Here is a 20637-nt window from a genome sequence, read left to right as displayed (position 1 = left end):
GCAGGTTTGATTTGAAGCACTGCGTCGGGCTTGATGGAGAGAGTCGGCATATCTACAGCACAGAAAGATGAGAAATGAGCCAAATCCAAAATGAGTGATAACTGTCACTTCCCCGACAAGTGACCAAACTCCTGTACCTGATATGGGCCGTCCAGTGTGGATAATGCTGCCGATACCAGCCGTGTCAGACTCAAACCGAAACGTTGAGAAGAGGCGATAAAGACTAGCCAGAGGATATGTGCACTGTACCATCACCCTGTAAGACGGAAAACAATTAAACACCCCCTCTTCTTGTGCTGTACAGCATTTCTTTACAATTTAACACTGTATTGCGACACATACCTCTCAGTGTCAAGCTTACTCTTCCCGCTATAGAAGATCTCATTTTTATAAGTCACATTTCCCATGCTGAGCTAAAAGGCAAACGATGCAAATAGTGACATTTAGATTAGTCATCCGTTTGGTCCAATGGCAACGTTAGTTTTAAATCTGTAGCAGCAGTACCTCGATGGTGGTTCCACAGGTGTTGATTGAAAAAGAGAACAGAGCCCTGGTGCCGTTCTTCTCTCTGGCGCCACAGAATTTGTCCACCAGGTTGAATCTTGCAGGAAGTCCTCCGCTTGGGATCGCCAGAGACATGTCGGCCACCACAGTCAACCTCCCTTGGGTCGAACACACTAGAGAAAGAGGCGTTCGAGAATTTGATCAGCTATACTGAGAGCCCCCCTGCTCTCAAAGTAAGTAAAAGGATGTCCTTACAAATGAGTTCATTAGTAGAGAACGGACAACTCTTGATAGTTGAGCTCTCGACCTCGGACGTCTCATGATCCCGCATGAGGATCTTGAAGGTGCCATAGAAGCCCTTCAAAGTAACTCCCTATAAAAAAAAAAAACACATGCAGCTGAGTCATTCATCGCCATGTTCAAGTCAACTAAAGGACACAAGAAGATGCGGTTAATGAGTCTCAACTCACGTTGTACTTGTAGCCGTGAGAGAAGAGCGGCACCATGAGCTGCAGACTCTGGCTATCGTTGGTCATGATGTAGCCGTGTTTGGATGCCAGCTCTGGTGTCAGCAGGTCTGAGCCGATGCTGATCCCCCAGAGGGAGTCATAAGGCCGGTGGTCGCGTCTGAAGCTGATGCCAGACTTGGAACAGGCGGCATCAAAGGCTGGAGGAGCTGTCAAACACAAAACAATGATTACTTTTCTTGATGCACCAGTAGGATTGGCAAAGTCTAAAAATAAAGGTTAGAGACTTACAGGCATCAATGGAAGCCATGACTGATGTCGGGTGGTGAAAAGGCTCGTTTTCAGGCAGGATTGTCAGTATGTAGTTCATGTTCAGCTCATAGTGAAGAACTGCATCTTCAGAGAACTAGGAGAAAAAAAAATTAAATCTAAGTCTTTCACTCATATGACAGTTGCAAGACTTTAAAGTCTTGCTTCTTTCAACATAACCTTTACCTGCAGCAGGACAACAGGGTCATCAAAAGGCACCTTCAGAGTGTAACCAAGAGTGTTGTTGGGGTGAACAACTTTGGTGATATTGTTGTTTCTCGTGTTCATAAAGTGAACTTTAAATTCTTCTCCATTCAAATAAACGGCAATCAACTCCATGTCTTCAGGGACGTTTCCGAGGTAGATCGTGAATTCGAGTTCGTCAACAACAGTTCGGTTTTCAGTGAAAACGGGGTGTGGCAGCGGGGGAGTGGACAGAGTCCTTTGGAATCGTACTCTGGTTTCTACGAGATCCTCATCCACCAGGATTTGCTCCAAGTAGAGATGAAACACGTAAATCTCAAAGAGATCGCCATGCACGAAGCTCTGAAACAGACGCAGGGAGAATACTTAGAGAACTGGTAAAACATGGCCAAAAATTCTGATGCGTCTGGTTTCAAGTTAGTCTTCATCTACTAAGTGTCTTCTGACCTTCCTGTATCCTCCTTCAGCAGTTAAGGGGACGCTTATCTGGACTGTGGCGTTAATGTTCCCCACAACAAAGTGTCTGTCCTCTGCAACTGGCTGCGCCACAAGTTCACCATTGAGACCAATGTTGAGTTGTGTTCCGTGAAGACTCGGGTACGGCGCCTCAGGAGTTTGCCACACCACGTAGCCGCTGTCATAAGAGCCTTCATCTGTGGGCGTTACACTTTTGTTATTATAGCTTTACTCGTCTTGCTTCTTATCCCCTCGATACAGCAGAAAATATTGTAATACTGACACATGGAGCAAGCAGTCACCAGGTCGACCATGAGGACAACCCAGCTTTGTCTGGAGAACAGCGTTGCATGGACCTCCTCTACCGGAACGCCATTCACCTGGAGAGAGAGAGAGAGAGACACTCGATAAAAACCTGCTTGAACTCAACTTCACAAGACAGATGTATGCATCAGTGGTTTACCTTAGTGCTGAATGATTCAGGTTGCCCGTACGGAGTACGAAACACCAGCCTGCTATCGGTCAAGCCAAACGCGTAGCCCTGCTTGCGAGCGTCCGAGAGGTTCATGGGCGGCAACTGCTCCGCATTTCTCTGAAACGTCACCTGCCAGTCTGAGGTGGTGGAGCTATGTGCCTGGGAAGGGATTTAAAGTCTTAAAAAGCAAAACAAGGTGACACTTTACTGCACAGAATGAGACATTTAGGCAGCAGTTTTAAAACATACAGGTTTAAGAGCACTCCAGTCATCCTTTACTGTCCGAGCGGGACAGGCGACTTCACTCCTCACAGACACCTGGGAAGAAGTCATAATTAGTAAACATCTGCAACTATTAAATGAGTAAAATGTAAAGAGGAAAAAGAAAACCAGCTTACCTCCATGTAGTTTTCCTCACAGGTAATTTCTCTGGGAGACCAGGGGAGAGAGGGAGAACAGGTCTTGTTCAGGGCATAGCGGTCCTCCCATCCGTCACGCGTCACAGTCAGGTTGAAGTTAAACAAGAAGACCTCGTCATCCTAAAAGAGCCAAGTAGAAAACACCTAGTCTGTACAGTAAAAGTAAAAAAAATTACAGTTTCATATGCAATTTGCACGCACCTGGTTGTCAGTGTGACAGCTGAAGTAAGAGGCTCGGAGCTCCACGTAGCCCTGTAGAGGGAGAAGTCTGACGCTGTAGCCACACTGAGCTGCATACTGCCTAGTGATGGCGTACACACCCGTCCCATCTGGAAGACAAATATCACACGAGCAAGGCAGCTTAATATGTCCAAACCTGTTCTTATGAAAAGTAGAGAAAGGATGGATTTCTAACTAGACTACAAACTGATTTCATAGATGCATGTGGAGTAAGTTTGGATACAACTCCTAAAACGCATAATTCCCCTCACAGCACATGTTATCCCGTTGCAGACGGTGATGGCCCAGCATGATGTGCAGGACTCACCAACGGCCTCAAAGAGAGGTTCCTCCCCAGTGAAGGAGAGGTCGACAGTTATCATGAAGTAACGATCGCGACACTGCATGTGAAGAGCTCCTGTGTGCACAAACAAAGCGACGGTCAAAATACGGAGGTTCTATTAGTTATTGTAGGATCAACGAGCCAAATGTGTCAGTTACCTTCGGGGATGCCAGAACATTGTGTAGTGGACCACACAGACAGGAGTAAGGACGCACTGCAAGACAAGAGCACGTGTCTCCTGCATGCAAATAAAGATGCACAAATAAAGCTTAATAGACTGTAGGGTGCCACAAAAAAATATACTTACCCTAAGCAGAACCCAAAAGCCATCGCAATGGATGTGTTGGCAGAGTCTAAAGCTAGCTGCTAGAGAACTACACCTGCCAACCAACACGTGCTAAAGTGACCCACTTGCTTTGTGTATATCCTGGTCGAGGTGGGACTATGTGTCTGCTGTCTGCTGCAACAGCTTTTATAAGTCTCCTCACCCATTAAGGCTGAAAGGCAACTCCAACCTCATCACCTGCAACTGACTGACCGTGAGCTTGATTGCTAACGAGATACACATGTGTAAAGCCTGAAGGCCTCTGATTGGTTGGTGAATTAACCGATTTATCAAAGCTGATCCAGCAGGGTCCGGCAATAATATTGACAGGTATATCTTCAATCCCAACTCTTTTTATTTATTTCTCCCTCACCTACTTATGAATGCAAATGTATCCATCTTGTCTTGCAGGGTCACAATACACTGTACATAACCTCTAGTTGGACTGTTTCTCCTCTTCTCAGTGTTTAGGATTGAGTCTGACACAGATGGTGTTGGCAGTATTGTGCATTCTGCAAACTCCACTGAAGGTAGGGGATTCCCCCTGTTGAGCTGAATGAACCACAACCTCAACATGTATGTGCCGACAACGTTTGTTTGTTCTCTAGGTGTACAGTCTCCCACCCTAGAGTCCACTACCAGATGCACCAGAAGACCTGGTTACCTTTAATACTCTAAATTTGTCATTGAGACTCTAACATGTTAGGACAAAGGCATGTAATAGGTGGAGTAGCTCAAACAACCCAAAGCTCATTCACAACTGTGCTATACTGCTGCAGTGGCAGAAAACTGCCACTGTAGCAGAAAAGTAGTAGAAAAGGTTGAAGGTTTGAGACTGAAATGTAATCAAACCAAGTTATCGGTTGTGACGTATGCATATAGAAAAGTTGTAAAGCCTTTTGTGGCTGCAGAGGAAGCTGTGCAAAAATCTGAAATCATTTACAAGACCGCTGACTCTGTGCTGTCTGAGGTAGAGTTGCATTGATTCATCTAGACCCCAGGTTTAGATGAATCTGTGGAATTAAAGAAACAGTTTTTGTCTAACTGTCTCCTTTTACCTGAATCCGTAGCAGAATTTCAGAGTGACAATGTTCTCCAAGTGTATTTTGATGTAATGCATGAACTCTGGATATCGTCAATGCAAAATTCTTTAAGTACTTGGTGCAACAACTTAGTGTATGTTAATAAAACTATTTATTTGTGGAAAATGTGCGTTGACATTAACCCTGTACAGATCACTGATTTTTTTTTTTTTACATCCACAGCGGAAATAAAAATCATTCCTCCTCTGGGAGAGAGAACATGTTTTGTTCAGAGCATTGCTGTCCTTTCCTTCATTTCTCGCAATCCGGTGGAACTTAAATGTGAAGAACTCAACATCCTGAGAGACCACAGTAGAACATTTCAGATGCAACATGACATCAACGATGGCTCATGTAAATGTCTCAGTAAGCAGCATGTTTGATACCAGGGCCCTTGAACCAGAATGCCAAAAGTTACTGCAGATATAATTCATGTTATTAATTTAACCTGCTATGTCATGCCATGAAAAAGGTCTATTCCAGCTAATGAGGTTAAGGTTTCTGTCTGCTTTACCTTTAACACATTATTTGGCCCTGGCATTTTAAAAAGCACCAGTCTATTTCAGTAGGAAAAGCGAGTGTTATAGAATACGTAAGTAGTCTATAATGAATAATTAAACAATCACAGAATGGATTACATGTTTCCAAAGAGACTGTACCTTTTCATTGCATTTCTCAAATCTTGCCAGGATAAACGAGTAAATATATAAAATGACTTAAAACAAAACAGTGTTCATTTATTTAGCTCACAGGTCACGTATAAAGAAACCCATGTGCAGAGCATCAGTAGCAGCAGGATGGAGACAAGCGTCCATGTGGTCCACACTGAAACTCCAGATAAGAGACAAGAGGTTAAACATGGTGTTCATTACACCAACTTTAATGAGTAAATTACTCATTTAAGTTTCAATACAAAGTAGATTTGTGTAGAACATTAAGCACAGTGTTAATGATTGAATTACAGTTTCACTACCTAGATTTTGGTTCTGCTGCCCCTCCAAGTTCACTCTCCATCTTCTTTGGGCTGATTAGATTGGAGAACATCACACATTTACATAATTAATATGAAATATGAGTCACAGCTTGAATGGTATCTTATTTTTTAAAAAACAACTGAAGTCACAGTTTTACACACACACACACACCTGTGTTTGCAGCTTCCCTGCGTGTGCGTTTGACTGGTACTGATGAAAGGTCCAGAGAGGAGTTCAAAGGGTGCTGGAGAGCCAGAGTACTACTATGGTTCGCTGGGTAGCGACACTGAATTGTCAGCCTAAAAACAGACCAGACTTACGTCAACACTGTCATTTAAAGACAGACCGAGTTCAGTCGGTGAGTTTCTCACCTGTACGGAGAATCTCTGTGTATGAGAGGGTCATCCAAAGGAAGAAAATCTTGAGGGTAACTGATCTGGTTTTCATAAACAAGGACATTTCCCTCAGTCTGAGGAAATATGAGGAGATTAGAAAACACGCCTGAGAGCAGATTTATTACGTGGCTTTCTATTAATTAAAAGGTATCTCACAGTTACAGTCGTCCCACAGGAGTCCAGGCTGAAGCTGAACAGGGCTCTGGCACTGTCCGTCTCAACGGGAACACAGCTGGGTTCCAATAGGGTGGTCCGGTTGGGGTTGGTGGGCGGGACGGTGTGGGTGGTGTCCACTACTGCCACCATCCTCCCTTCTGGCAAACATACTGTCAAGAGAAACACTGCGAGTGTCAAGATTATTATAAACTACAATGTCGCTTTAGTTCGAGCTTGTGGTTTGTACCTAGGAGCTCTAGAACAGGAAAGGTGCATTCATGGACAAGAGTGTCCATCACTTTCAGAGACTCTGCGTCCACAACAGACACTTCCACTCCAGAGACGAGACCCCGCAAAGTCAGATCCTGCATGGGGAAAGAAAAGGAGCACATGTGAATGTTTACAGCAGCGATAAGATGGAGTGACGGCAGGATTCTTGGAAAGTGAATTACCCTGGAGTCAAGATATTTATATAAAATAAATGTATTAAAATCCTCTCTTTGCATTAAGATGCTTTTAAGAAACTAAGAGAACGTTTATGCTAGCAATCTTTCTGTTCCTCTGAAAAACTGCTCGTTACCTGAGCATAAGGTAAACTATCCTCCCAAAGATGCTGCTAAAGTAAAGCAACAACTGAATTATCCGCTACGTCACATCAGCTGAAAAACTACGACTGATCACCACATAGTTCATCCCGGCGCTGTGGACGGGGATCTCCACGGTCAGGTAGTCGTTCGCCGCCTCCACCAGGAACCCACCCGTCTCCACCAGGTCCCAGTCCAGTTTGCGAGCCCCGAGGAAGAGCTCCCAGTGCAGCTCACTCTGGGCCCCGTGGTGCAGCAGCACCAGCAGGCTGCTCTCGGTGCACTTCCCCTGCAGCTTGGGGGAACCCGGAGCTGCACCAGGGTAGACAGGGAATCCACAGTGTGTTGATTTAAACTGCACCAGCTGGTCTGAAGCAACGGTGACAAATCACTCACCCGTGTATTCAACACTCGGCTCTATCGTGGCTTGATGGTAAAACACCTCTCCGCTGGGTAAGATGGTAAGAATAAAGGTAAAAGACAGAGTGTACGTCTCATAGCCTTCACCTATATACTGGGATGAGACAGCAGGGTGTTTGAGAGAGTTTTGAACTTCTACACATAATAGCAAAGGGTCAGTGTTGGTTAATCTCACCGCTGGGATTAGTTTCGGGTGCGACAACGGGAAACTGAGCTGGTAGGAGTAGCTCCCGTTGAAGTAGGAGACCCTGGAGACACTGAGGTCGTCTGTGTCACTGTGGGTCCACGCTAAAAGGTCACCAGCACCATCTACTGTCACCTTCCGCAGGGAAACATCAGGCGCAAAGAGGCCTAAAGTGACGGAGAACAATCCCTCAGAGGACACTGTGTCTGTGGAGGGAGAGAGACATCAATGACTGCAGTGTATTCAACACAAAGTACAAAGAAATAGAGACAATTTTTACAATTTTGTAACATTGTTCACATTATTATTGCCCAGTAAGAGCAGAAAGTGCAGCTTTGCAATGCAACCAGCCTTATTGTGTGAAAGGATACTGACTTATCACCCAGCCCTGATGCACAATCTGTATTTTTTATGAATGAAATATGCATAGAGGAGTACGTTAACATGGCCGTACTGTTGGTGAGGACTGGGCTTTGTGGGACGAGAGGCGTCTGTAGGTGCCTGAAGGAGCGATGCTGTGTGAGAGGCCAGCGCTCGTCCTCCCACTGACTCATGAAGAACAGATCCGCTGACACGGACTGGCCGTACCGTCCCCTCACAACGCCGCTCTGGAAGAATCACAGCAATCAAGCAAACTTTATTTGTACCGCTCCTTTCGAACAAATCAAGTGCATTCCAAACTGCTTTGCAAGCGATTGGCGACACTTAGGACAAATAAGAGGATGTAAGCCAAGAAATGAGCAGAAATTTGAGAATTATCATGTTCGATCTTATTTCTTTACCTTAATGTGTCCTCCATGCTCTCCTGCAGGAATCCTGACCTCCACTCTCCCCTCCTGCAGGCTGATGTTGAATCCCCTCTTTTCAATTTCAGACTCACTCAGAGTTTGGCCGTTCACTCCGACGCTCAAGCCTCTGCCCCTGAACCGACCACGGACTAACGCCGGCGGGACATAAGGGGCAGTCCACAGCAGGTCGGACCCATCTGCTGTAGCCTCGTCTAGGGGTGAGACACGGGACAGAGGAGACATTTCACTCTGGTACTCTGCAGTTGTCAAATCATGTAAAACTGATGAGCCGTACTAACTCAGAGCACAGGAAATAGCGGCGTCAACAGCGAGGAAGTTGCTCTGGAGTCGATACAGGATGGTTGCTCTGATGATCTCTGAATCCACTCCCTTCTCCTGGGAAAAAAAACCCAACACACACACAGCATCCAGAAAAATAAAAAAAAACAAAGCACTGACACTAAAAGCAAGGATTTAAAAGTGAATATGAAGGCCAAATCCCTCCGCCTCTTAGCACCTTGACAAAGTATGAGAGAGGGGAGGAGTAGGGACAGCGGAGGGTGAGGCGAGAGCCACGCAGTGAGACGGGGCAGCCCAGAGCAGCAGCCTCCATCAGGGTCAAGACCTCCGCCTCCTCTGGGGGCCGGTCATCTCTGTGGAACATCACAGCCACGTCGGCCTCGTCAGCGCCCTGCTCAGTGACAAAGAAGCCAACGCGTTTGTGAAGCCGTAGAGCAAAACATCACATAAAACCATATATATGTGCTGCACACAGGAAGCAACTATTTGTCTCTGTCTTTGCCATTTACTAACCTTCTTATTTTTGGATGTAATGGGCAGGTTAGGCTGCTGAATGGACACCTGAGGAAAATACAAGGCTTGATATACCTTCACATATAAATATTAATATTTTCCTAGGATGTGATGACATACCTCCATGTAGTTTTCCTCACAGACGATCTCTCTGGCGCTCCATCGGCCCGGGAGCGAGCAGTGGAGCTGGAAGGGAAACGTCGCCACCTTCCCATCCGCCTGCAGGCTCACGAACCACAGACGCAGGTGATAGTCCGTTCCTCTCTGCAGAGGAGGGACACAGAAGAGGAATGCAAATCCTGCGGACGTATTAAAGCACAGAAGAACGGAGACAAATCTACCTCGCTGTGGACGTGACAGGCCAGGAAGGAGGCCCGAAACACCAGGTCTCCGGCATCGTTCATTGAGACAGCGTAACCACAGAGCGCGGCCTCCTGATCGGACAAGAAGTGGAATCCATGCTGGTCTGGTGGTTTACGGTGAAAAAAGGTCATCAGCGGGTCCTTTCTTGGATACCTGAACAGAGCTTCTTCCATCTGCTGAGGACTTCTCTGGTTCACATTTAGTCAAAGAGGATGAAGAAACGCACCTTCAAAGTGAAAACCGCTCTTCGGGCCAAGGAAGCTGGACCGGACAGAAAGCCAGAAGTGACGCTCGAGACATTTGGTCTGAAACATTCCTGGAAATATTAAGAACGGCAGAAATTCAAAACTAACTCCAAAATAAATGTAGTAAAGGGTTATTTGAATTTGAAAATCATGTGAGGAGGTCATTCAGATGTTTCAGCGTACCTTTGACCTTCTTCATTACAAACGCATGCAATTGGGCTGGGCAAGATTTTAACATTAAAGACTTTCTGTGGAAGTGTATCATGATTATATGAATATTATAGGCAAATTATAGGAAAGATTAGTTTATATCTGCATACTTTGGTGGCTGCATTGCAGTCAGACACAATGAATTAACTTGCACATACATTTGATTACTTTATGTATAATCTTGAACAATATGCCCCATTATAAAATTATATTTGACATCATCAAAATTAACATTACTGTGGTAGAATTGCAGTCATTTCAGCCATATCACTCTGCTCTACACAGGCATATGATGTATTAAGGAAAGCAATAGAATAAGTAGCAAACAGTAATTTCTCCATCTTATTCCACACTGTATTGTAGACCTTCATATCCTGTATATTTAGACAGGAGCTCTCAAATATATTTCCCCTGACATATAAAACTCTGTACATGGGCAGGTAATATATTAAATTGAAAGGAAAACATTTCATATGCATGGCTGAAGTAATATCCACTTATTGCCTGCAGCCCCCCCCCAGGAGCCTCCTGAAGGACCCTCCGGAGTGTACTGTTGTGTATAGCGAACCAGGTATTTCAGCTTTCTGGTACCACTCTCTGTTACTGAACTATGGTCTCACCTGTCGGCACTGGAGCGGCGACACGGACAGGTGAGGCGAGCAGCAACACCAAGCTGAAACTAATTAAAACGTCACATGGGCACGTATGACAAAGTCTTTGCACGAGGCTGCAATTAAACAATGCGTTTATATTTCACGTTGGAACTCACCCACACAGAATATGGAAACGTACTTTCATTGTTTTTTGTAAGACTAAAACCTAGACTGAGTTGAAGTTGGTCTCGATTTGAAAGCCGTCAGTCGCCATTTTTGTGCAAGCTAATTAGCACACACTTCCGTTTTCTGTAGCCTTCGTCTTTATGAACACAGCTTGTGATTCACCTCAAAGTTAATTAGCGGAACACAGATATCTCACGAGGCTTTTAGTGTTGATTCATTGGAGTGAATGGAGTCGATTTGAAATAGTCTAACAGCGACACCCAGTGGACAAACCGTATCACTGAAACATTTTATGCAGCTTTATTCTTCTCCTGGACTTCACCTCACAGGCAAATATTGAACTTGTACTCCCCTACATAAGTATACGTTGAGAAATATCTCCAACTTCTTAAGCCAAGTAGAATATGATGCATTCCTGTAAATAAAACTACCCGACAGTATATAAAGTAGCTACAATCAGCCCAGTGAGGTCGGTCTACTTTTCCCCCCGAATAGATTTCTTACTGAGCAGCTTTCTTCACATTCAGATGACATTAACTCAGCAACAGTTGGATGTGAATACAATGCATGCATTGTCATTTCATAAGGGAAAATCCTGTAAACGTTGCGCAAATCACAAGACAAACTGAGATCAATCCTTCCCTTGTATTTGTATGAAAGTGTGTTTTGCAAAGATGTTGCTCTGGGAATTTGTGCCCGTTGAAATGTTTGACTCGCCAGCTTGACATGTAGGCCTAGAATAAAATACTGAAATGAATGAATTATGTGAGTTATGTCCAAATCAGCAGGAGGAAGTGCTTCCTGTTAACCACAGGTGAAGTTGTTTAATTAACCCTGACAAACTGACACTATTTTCCATCACGTAGGCGTTGGAGGTGTTGGACCCCTTCTCCTTCCATCCACCTGGAGCGGCACAGCTGGACGCCTGCGGTCACGACGGTCCCCCACTACTCCGAAAATGTTGCTTAAAGTCAAGTTATGTCACTATTAAAGGCCGAGTAATCAGTGACATCCCTGTGGTGAAGGAAAGGTCACTATTTAAAGAATGAGCGATAATTGTGCTTTGTTCATCAATGGTTGATGCTCTTGTTTGACTTGGCTGGCATTGTTGTTCCTGTAAAAAAGAAAAGCAGCATATTACATCTGTATGTGATGAATGTATTTTCAAATCCCTCTCCAGTTTTTCACCTCTCGAGCAAACACTTACATAAAGTGTTTTGTTTTTGCAGTCTGACATTTAGAGGTTTGTTCTCCGCTGACTCAAAGTGACGGCATTAAAGGGTGGCAGAGTGCTCGAGCAGCCTCATTAACATTTGAGTCACATTGTGTCATTAACGAAAATGCCGCGCAGCACGAAGGCCTCACGTCGAGTTCAGGGGCACCTACGAAGCTGGCGTCGCTAACCGCCACGGACAGAAGGTCATTGGATTAGCTTTGTAATATTCATAATGTAAAGTTAGTTGGTCGCTAACGTCAGACCTTTGAGCAGTTCTGTCCACGTAGTCGTGGTCAACGATGACCTTATCCTGTCCGATGACACTTCTGTTCACCACACACACACACACACACACACCTCCTCATTCCCTCACCCGCTGTTCCTCTCCACCAATCGCCTGCCTTTGTTGGCGTGAGGATGAGGAGGGTTTGAAGATGAAGAGGCTTATTTATCAGCTCCAACCACATCCCACTCAAACAAGTGCCAACGCTCAGCTCTTCCACCGTCGCCACTTTCTTCTCGGTTCCACAGTTCTGGACTTTTTGAAAAGAGGATACAGGAGTTCATCCGTTAAAGAGGTGGAGATGCTCGGCTCTCAGGTGCAGGTTCTTGTTGTGGCCTTGATTTCCTCCGTGCTGCTGGTGCAGGTCAGCGGTGCTCCACGCAGAGACATGCTGACACTAAGAGCAGACGTGGCAAACGACCAGGTGAGTGGGTTACATATTGCAAATACTTATTAAATGGCTGGAACCAGGGGCGTGAGATGTTATTTAGTTCTTTTTCTGTCGTCCTTTTAGGATCTCGCTTACTTGCTGTTGCTGAAGTTTGTGTCGGAGCTGACGGCCGCGAGAGGAGACGAGATGCTCCCCGAGCTGGAGCTGGAGGGGGAGGGAGTGAGGCAGGAGGTGATGCGGCGACATCTCCCCCTCGCCCACAGAGAGCGGAAGGCCGGCTGTCGCAACTTCTTCTGGAAAACGTTCACCTCGTGTTAATACACACACAGGCAAAAAAAAGCTGTTCCAGCTGGAGTACTTTTGTTTTTAAATGTACTTTTTAAGGATAAATTCATCCCGTGTTTGCTCACTTTGTCATTTATTGCAAGATGCTAAACATACATGTGTTTTGCCAATTATAACAGTCATAAGGTTGTGTGTTTTCAGATTGGAAGGGATGTATACAGTGGCTAAAATACATTTTTCTGATTTAAAAGGCTGTTTAATGTTTTTGTTCCTTAAAGGGGTATTCCTGTTATTTGTTTTATTGCACTTCCGCAAAAGTTTGTAGACTTACACGAGATTCAATTAAACAAGAGTCATTAGGATTGAAGGTCTGAGATATCCTAAACACTGGATCCTACATGTCCCATAATGCAACTTAATTGCATATTTTGTCAGACCCTGCAGGTAATCTGGTGACAAATCAGTGGAGTGCCCCTTCAAGTTCTGAACTGCATTTGTATAAAAAGTGACAAACAAAACAATTGACTTGTTGACATTTTAATAATTTTGTTACTACAACCGGTATTAGGATAAAATCCACCCGTGTGTTCAACGCGCTCTCCCGTTAACGTGACTGCCATTTCTACATCAACGACCTGTTTATTGGGTACAAAATGGCCCTTCTTCTCCGCATGAAGTCATCGGTGGACAGACGTCTGCTGCGTTGATCTACAAGCTCCAAATTCACAGCATTTCAAACTGAACACAGTGAGGATATTAAACGATTCGAGTGTAAAGAAAACTAAATGATGTGATTTGAGGAGTATGACACAAGAGTTGGCGTGGGCTGGGATATAATAAAAAAAAAAGAAAAGACACTTGGGAGCATTCATGAAATGATAACCGTGATGATCAAACACAGATTGATGCAGTAAATAAATTAAGAGATGAAAAAAATGCAACGGAACCGTTTTAGCATGATCAAAAATAAAAAATAAAAAGCAGAATTCACAGACAAACCCAGTTTCAAAAAAATGATTATGAAACTGAATGACATCCTTGAGATAAGGCTTTCAAAGCTTCTCTGGCCCTTTAAGTTAAACAAACAACATCAGGACGGAGAGACGGAGGTTAAAACACGATCATAACAAATACTGAAGCGCCAAAGTCTCGTGCAAGGGTGAACAAAGAAATCAGTCTGTGTGGTAAAAATACATCAAATTTATGTCCACTGTTATTTTTAGTCAAATATAAAGAACAACCAACGTGTAAAAGTATTTGTAAAGTAAATCTATTCACCCAAAATCATTTTCAAATTTGAGTAAAACTTTAGTTTCATGCTTCCTCCAAATGACACGTGTACAAAGTTCTTCACGTAAGGCTCAAGCTTCAAACAGCAGGGTGCTTTCAAACCACACAAGTGACCGACACCCTGTTTTCCTAAGACAAAAAGAAAGCATCCGACTTCATTGCACCACCGTCTTCAATGTAACAGTCAAGTATCAAACCAACAACAAGTGTTAAACAAAAGATTGTGTTTCGTAGACATTCAGAAATGTTATCGTGGATGATTTTTTTTTTTTTTTTAAAAGAAGAAGAAATGGCAACAATCCTGTGATGAACTCCAACTAAACATGATGCTGTAACGTTGAGAGGTTTGTTCTAGCAAATATTGTACTAGCACTTCATAAAAGCTAAAGTAAAAAGAAAACTAGTTTGTACGGTTAACTACACATTCCTCGTCTTCTACATTTGTCCTGCTATGAGCCTCCGTCTCTGCAAAGATTCACCGCACTAACATGGGGACAGTTTCATCGGCAAACCAGCCGGTTTATGTACAGTCACAGTTGCTGCATTATGTGCTTTTAATACGCTTGTTTTGGAGGCAGTTTCGGAAACGTTGACGTTTAGAAAAGTCTAATTATCATTTAAGATGCCTCTCTGCAAAAAAAAAACCCTCTTTTTTTTCCAGGTCTTAATCTGTGATATCCTTCCATACTTTCATTGTTTTTGACAAAGATAATGATGTGCAAGCGAATAGTTGAGCAGTACCGATAAATGGTAAGTGGAGCCCAAGCTGCCTGCAGGTCAGGCCACTGTCACACTAATACTGAACTACACCTGAAAAATGGGGCAGCTGTGTACCAAAAAAAAAAAAAGTAAATGTAGTCGGACATCAGAATAAAAGGTGCTCGCTCCATCAGGACTCAGAAAAGGTTCCTCTGCAAACAGAAGTACAGCTGGATACCGACAGAGGGAACTATAGCAAAGTTTATGTCGTAGTCAGAGCAAGAAAAACAAAAAAGAAGCACCTCAACAGGTTAAAACCCGGGGCACACCCTGTCTGCAACCATCAATAGTGTGTGTGTGGGTGTGTGTGAATAATGAGCCGGATGCTAGCGGCGTTAGCAGTCAGTGGAGATTTTGGCTGAGAGGTCCTGGATGCGGCAGGCGCTGCAGCTCTTACACAAGATGTGGCCGTCCAGCGGGTAGCAGCCTCGACCCTCCCCTTCAGAGGACAGCAGGAGACCACATTCCTGAGGGACACAGAATCAGGGACAGAATTTGTTGCATGAATCACAGGCTAAGTCAAAAGGCACAGTCCTGTTGTTGTTGTGCGATCTTGTTGTCCAGTCGACCCACCTCGCAGATGTAACAGTTGACATGGAAGCTGCGGTCCAGAGCCACGATCCTCACCGTCTCCTCCTGGCCCTGTTCGGGCATGATGGGCTCACCGCACACCGAGCAGCGAGGAGCGTACTTCCTGTCGGGGGGGAGAACAAGCCGTGGACGTTTACCTTCTTCTTTACGCACCCTTGCGCTCGACAAAACATCGCGGCGTTTGAATGTTTCCCATACCTGTGAAAGTCGTCGATGCAGTGGATCTGAGAGGTGGCGTCGACGGTGAACGGCACGCCGTCCAGGCAGCAGTTGCACACCACGCACGTGAAACAGCGAGGGTGGTAGGCCTTCCCCATGGCCCGCAGGATGCGGTCCAGGATGGGCTTGGAGCACTTTGAACAGCGCTCTAACGTACTCTTGGCAAGAAAAGTAGAAACAAGTGCACAATAAACCAAGGATATACACGTATGAATCTATTCACGCTACCGAGAGATGGACTCAATGCTTTCCTTACAATGTAACAGCTCTCACAGTAGCTCTTCTTGTCGAGGGCGTAGAAGGGTTGCCCTCTGAGTCGGGCGTGGCAGGTGATGCACGTGAAACACTCCACGTGGAACACCTGCTCCATGGCGATGCAGCCGCTGCCGTCACCGACCACGTTGTCGCCGCACCGGGCGCAGCGGCCTGAAAGGCCATTTGAAAGCGCGTGTTACTTTAAAGTGCCAGACGGCAGGTTTTTTAAGTGCGTCACAGGTCGTTAAAGTAATGAGTAAGGACTGTACCAAAATAGTCCTCGACAGGGGGGTGGTTCATATCATATACCAGCTTCTTGGTAAGTCGATCCAACTCTTCCTCTGGCCTGGTTGTTGCTATCACCTGCTGGAAGGAAAGACGACAAAATTTAATTTAATATTTATGACATTCAAGGCCGGGTTTGTACATTCAACGTTTGGTTGGATTCATAATTTAGTTTTATCAGATATTAATGAATTTAAATGTTTTGTTCTTGTACGGGTGCTTGCAAAAAAAGCCTGTTGACATTTCTCAAAGTAAAGTATTGAAACATATAATTACATATAATCCTCTAACAGGCTAGAGATGTATACGTGTCTCTACCTTGCTGGACTGATAGGCCGGACTCTGCGCGACCCCCGACCCGGCTTGGTGATTTTCCATCCCTCTCTTGGACTGCGGCGCCTGCATGACTCTTCCTCCCGGTCCCGCGCCGCTCCCCTTGTACACCACCTCGGAGTGCATCTCCTGCGCTTGCGAGCCGGGATGCGGCGGGTACCAGCCCTGCGGACTCGTCTGGGGAGGGGGCCGGGACACGTGCTGGCGAGGAGGGGGCGGCGTGTAGGCCTGCTCGGCCTGCCTCCCCGTCTGGGAGTAGGTGACGGGCTGAGCCGTCTTCACCTGGACGCTGAACCGGGGCCCGGTCGGAGTCGAGGCCGTGGTGTAGGACGCCGGGACGGGCTGAGGGTAGGGCTTGGGGGTCGGAGAGGGGGAGTAGTAGTCCGGCTGGTGGGAGGTGGAGTACTGAGGGGGCTGGTGCTCGCTGGGGTAGCGGGGCGCCGGGTGGTATTGGCTCTGGGGATGAGGAGGGTAGCCCATGGACGGCCGACCTGGCGGAGGACCCGCACTCTGGTGCGCAGGCTTGTAGTGATCCCCTGAGAGGTACTTGTTGTAAGGCACGTTGTCGTACAGCTGTGGGGAAAATACACAATTAAGTACGTATGCAACTTCTCAAAAAATGTGTCCGCTTAGTTTAAATAAAGTGTGTTGTCCTACTTGTGTGCTGGCGTCCTGCGGGTGGCTGTCCAGATCAGCGAGCATACTGGTGAGCGAGTCGATATCGGCGTCGATTTTGGAGTGATAGCCCGCCGGCTTTTCAGGACCACGGTGCTAACGGCAAGAAAGGAACATGTTGGGAAAACTGTTCTGTTGCTCGACTTGAAATGATGCTTTTTTTTTTAAATGGGCGCGTGGAAAACCGAACCCACCATCAGCTCGTAACTGTCCATGTGGGGGCCCCAGGTGCGGTCTTCTTTGGGACCTTGGGGAGGGGCGTAATAGTGATCGCTAGACGAGTGATGAATGGGCCCACCTTCAGGTTAGAGAACAGTTATTAAAAACAAATTCCCTCCCAAAATAATGACTAAATTCTTTCTGAAAATACACTGTTATGACTTCAAAGAACCTTGTAAATCCTACCAAAAGCTGAACACTCACTTACACACTTATTTGAATCTGATTAGTGACTTCAGTATGTGACTGGTGGTCTTCTTACCTGTGGGTCCGGTAGCCATGTATCTGTTGGCCACCCCACCACCACCACCACCACCTCCTCCTCCTCCACCACCACCTCCTCCGTTCTGGTCGTAGGGGCCATATTTTGGCCGGAAGTCGGACGTCCCCTTCTTGTTGGGGGCTCGGTAGATTGCTGAGCCAGCGGAGTGAGACATCTGGGGGGCGGCTCGCTCGGGGCTATCCAGGGTCCTCGGGGGAAGCCAGGTGGGACCGGACATGGCAGGCTTCTGAGATCAAAAAGAGAAAATGTTGCCCTGTTAATAAAGTTTGTATTCTAACGCGACTGCACCATGCACGCATTCCTCAGTATTGACTTTGCCTATCATCAGTTGAGCCAGTGTGCAGGATTTCCATCTTCTATCCATAATTTGCTTGCGCACAGCTGTGAGTGTTTATGTCACAAGTAACCAATGGAAACTAGAGGATGCTTCACACTTTGTTTCCACACGGACAGAACAATAGACTTTGCATTGAGGAGCAGGAAGAGAGCAGCCATTCAGATCGGCTCGGGGATTTCCAGCACACTCGCCTCTAAAACGTGTGTGTGTGTGTGTGTCTGTGTGTTTTTTGCTTAGTGAGACAAACTCTCCAGCACACAAACTCCTACACGGACACACAAACAGGTGTGACTCTGTGGTTACTACCCTGGTCTGTTGTCCGCCACAATGGTTATTGTCTTCTGGTGTTTACACAAACACACACACTGGTATCATTGATTTCCAAATGAAGCGGAGACAAAAACAGGACAGGAAATGGTTGCGTAACGATATGCGCCTGTGTACACGTGAACACCTGGCTCATAACAATATATTATGTATTCTCTGTGGGATAAATAACAACGCTGCAGCTCACAGCTGAGCCGACAAAAGGGCCGACTTGCACCTCGGGACCTTCACTGATCTTTAAGGAAATACATTGATATACATGACAGCGGTGTACGGAAAGTGTCAAAAATGACCCAACAAGAAAAGTAAGATCCTTAAAGACGGCACGCAAAGATGTTCAGTTAATGCTGATTAGTCCATTTTTTGATAATGATTTATATATATATATATCTCTGTAAACTGAATACTACTGAGGTTTAGACTAAGAACGACATGTGGTATGAGATGCAGAATATCTCATTGCACAAAAGAAGAATGTACCGTTTTATCTTCATTTTGTGGAGAGCCAGAGTGACTGACAGTGTTTAAATGGATTGCAAACACATAAACAAGCCAAAAAACGAGTGTGTGGAGAGTTTAACAGCCCACTCACTGATTGAATGAGGGTGGTGTGGTCGTCATAAATCCTCGTTGGTAAGAGGATTATAATGATGGATGAGAACATGATGAGACATGGGATGGGGGGGAGGGGGGGGGGGCAATGCTTCAACACGACATTTAAGCCTTTTGTTTTTCACTTTTATTATTTCTATACATGGGGTTGTTATAGTTGCAATCAAACCACGCAGGGTCAGCATGAAGTTACACAGCGACCACGTGGAGGAGAGAGCGACCAACACTTCCACAGTCGACTTGATTCAGTACTCTGAATCCGGATGAGCACACAGTCAAAGCCGAGGATGGCTGGGCCAGGAAATGAACGTCAACGGTTTAATCACTGTGTTTTCAAGTGGACGGTGAGGGTTTTTATTAAAATGTCATTTAAAAAACACAAAGATTGTGCATTTGTCCACTTATTGTCTCGGCTGGACCTCTTCCTGGATTCCTCGTTGCTCATGAAATGTCAAAGTTGATGACAGCGACAAGAATCAAGCGCGCGGGAATAAGCAGAGACGACATCCGGTTTTTTAAAATAAATTCAAAGAATAAAGTGCCATACCGTGAGCGTTTCGGCAACACAAAAAAATATATATTTAAAAAATAAAGCCAATGCAGCTAAAATAAATGGTATAAAATGCTAATTGAATTCAGTTTCTCATGTTTCTAAGTTATACACAGTTATTCTGTAACAAATTCCACTCTTTTATTTTGAAGGCAAGACGCTCTGGTTAGCTTAACATATTTGACACAATGTATCTGAATGTAGCGACGTGAGCGACTTAAATTAAACAAAATACCTGGAAGACAACATGACTCACGCCCGAGTAAACATGGGCAATGAACTTAAAATAAAAACTACATCCGTAAACAGCACGTCCCATCAACATTAGCATCCTATTAGCATATCCTACCTTTCACAGTACCTTCACAGTGGCTCTCCTCTTCCCTTCAGTCTCATCTACAAAACAAGAACAATGTAAAATTGTTAAAACAACAGAGAGGTCACATTGGTGCTATTGTTCCTGTTTTTAACGGTAACGTTACGGTAGCTCTCGTGCGAATGAATAACGTTAGAGACTAACTGCTCGTCCAAATCTGTCCTTTTGTGCGTCACGTCTAAAACACACCGCTTAAGTAATATACAAACCCAAAATGAAGGATAATTAACTTTAATAACAGGGTTGTTTACTTGTTTGCTATCCTGTTTTGAACTCGAGCCGAGCTCGTGCCTTGCCTCCAGGCTAACTTCAGCAACCGAGGAGCAAACAATGAACTAAACCGACTCCTACCGCCCGAAACGAGCCTCACAAATGCAATCTACGGGTGCTGATACACATCCAAAGGTCAGCGAAAGTTACCCCGAGATGCCCTTCTGTTAGATTTAGCGTCGTTCACCTACTTTGTGACGGATCCTGAGGCCTTTAGCAGCAGCGGCAGCTCCTCACTGCATTCCCGATGTGTGACGTAACTGCTGTCGCTGTGTGTGTGTGTGTGTGTGTGTGTGTGTGTGTGTGTGTGTGTGTGTGTGTGTGTGTGTGTGTGTGGGGGGGGGGGGGGGGGGGGGGGGGGGGCTGT

General features: G+C 45.4%; 2 protein-coding genes across 3 annotated transcripts; one reads left to right on the top strand and one right to left on the bottom strand.

Annotated features, from left to right (window-relative positions):
• Positions 1-12514: 12514 nt before the first annotated feature.
• sst5 (somatostatin 5) lies at positions 12515-12922 on the top strand (the record flags this gene model as incomplete). Its single annotated transcript, XM_079184374.1, has 2 exons — positions 12515-12637; positions 12728-12922. The coding sequence occupies 2 exons, from the start codon at positions 12515-12517 to the stop codon at positions 12920-12922; spliced, it is 318 nt and encodes a 105-aa protein (XP_079040500.1).
• Positions 12923-13416: 494 nt separating this feature from the next.
• Positions 13417-20524, bottom strand: trip6 (thyroid hormone receptor interactor 6). Of its 2 annotated transcripts, XM_079184372.1 has the most exons (11): positions 20462-20524; positions 19974-20020; positions 17778-18024; positions 17491-17594; positions 17279-17392; positions 16607-17194; positions 16273-16369; positions 16005-16174; positions 15728-15906; positions 15512-15632; positions 13417-15405 (listed from the first exon to the last, which is right to left on the bottom strand). In XM_079184372.1, exons 3-11 carry the CDS (start codon positions 18013-18015, stop codon positions 15274-15276), a joined length of 1743 nt encoding a protein of 580 aa, XP_079040498.1. In that variant the 5' UTR covers positions 18016-18024; positions 19974-20020; positions 20462-20524; the 3' UTR covers positions 13417-15273. The 2 variants fall into 2 exon arrangements, with proteins under 2 accessions (XP_079040498.1, XP_079040499.1); XM_079184373.1 differs by lacking the exon at positions 20462-20524 and having other exon boundaries at positions 19974-20062.
• Positions 20525-20637: the final 113 nt, after the last annotated feature.

This window comes from Pholis gunnellus (assembly GCF_910591455.1).
Source record: "Pholis gunnellus genome assembly, chromosome: 23".
Lineage (NCBI taxonomy): Eukaryota > Metazoa > Chordata > Actinopteri > Perciformes > Pholidae > Pholis > Pholis gunnellus.
This window is presented reverse-complemented; position numbering and strand designations above follow the sequence as displayed.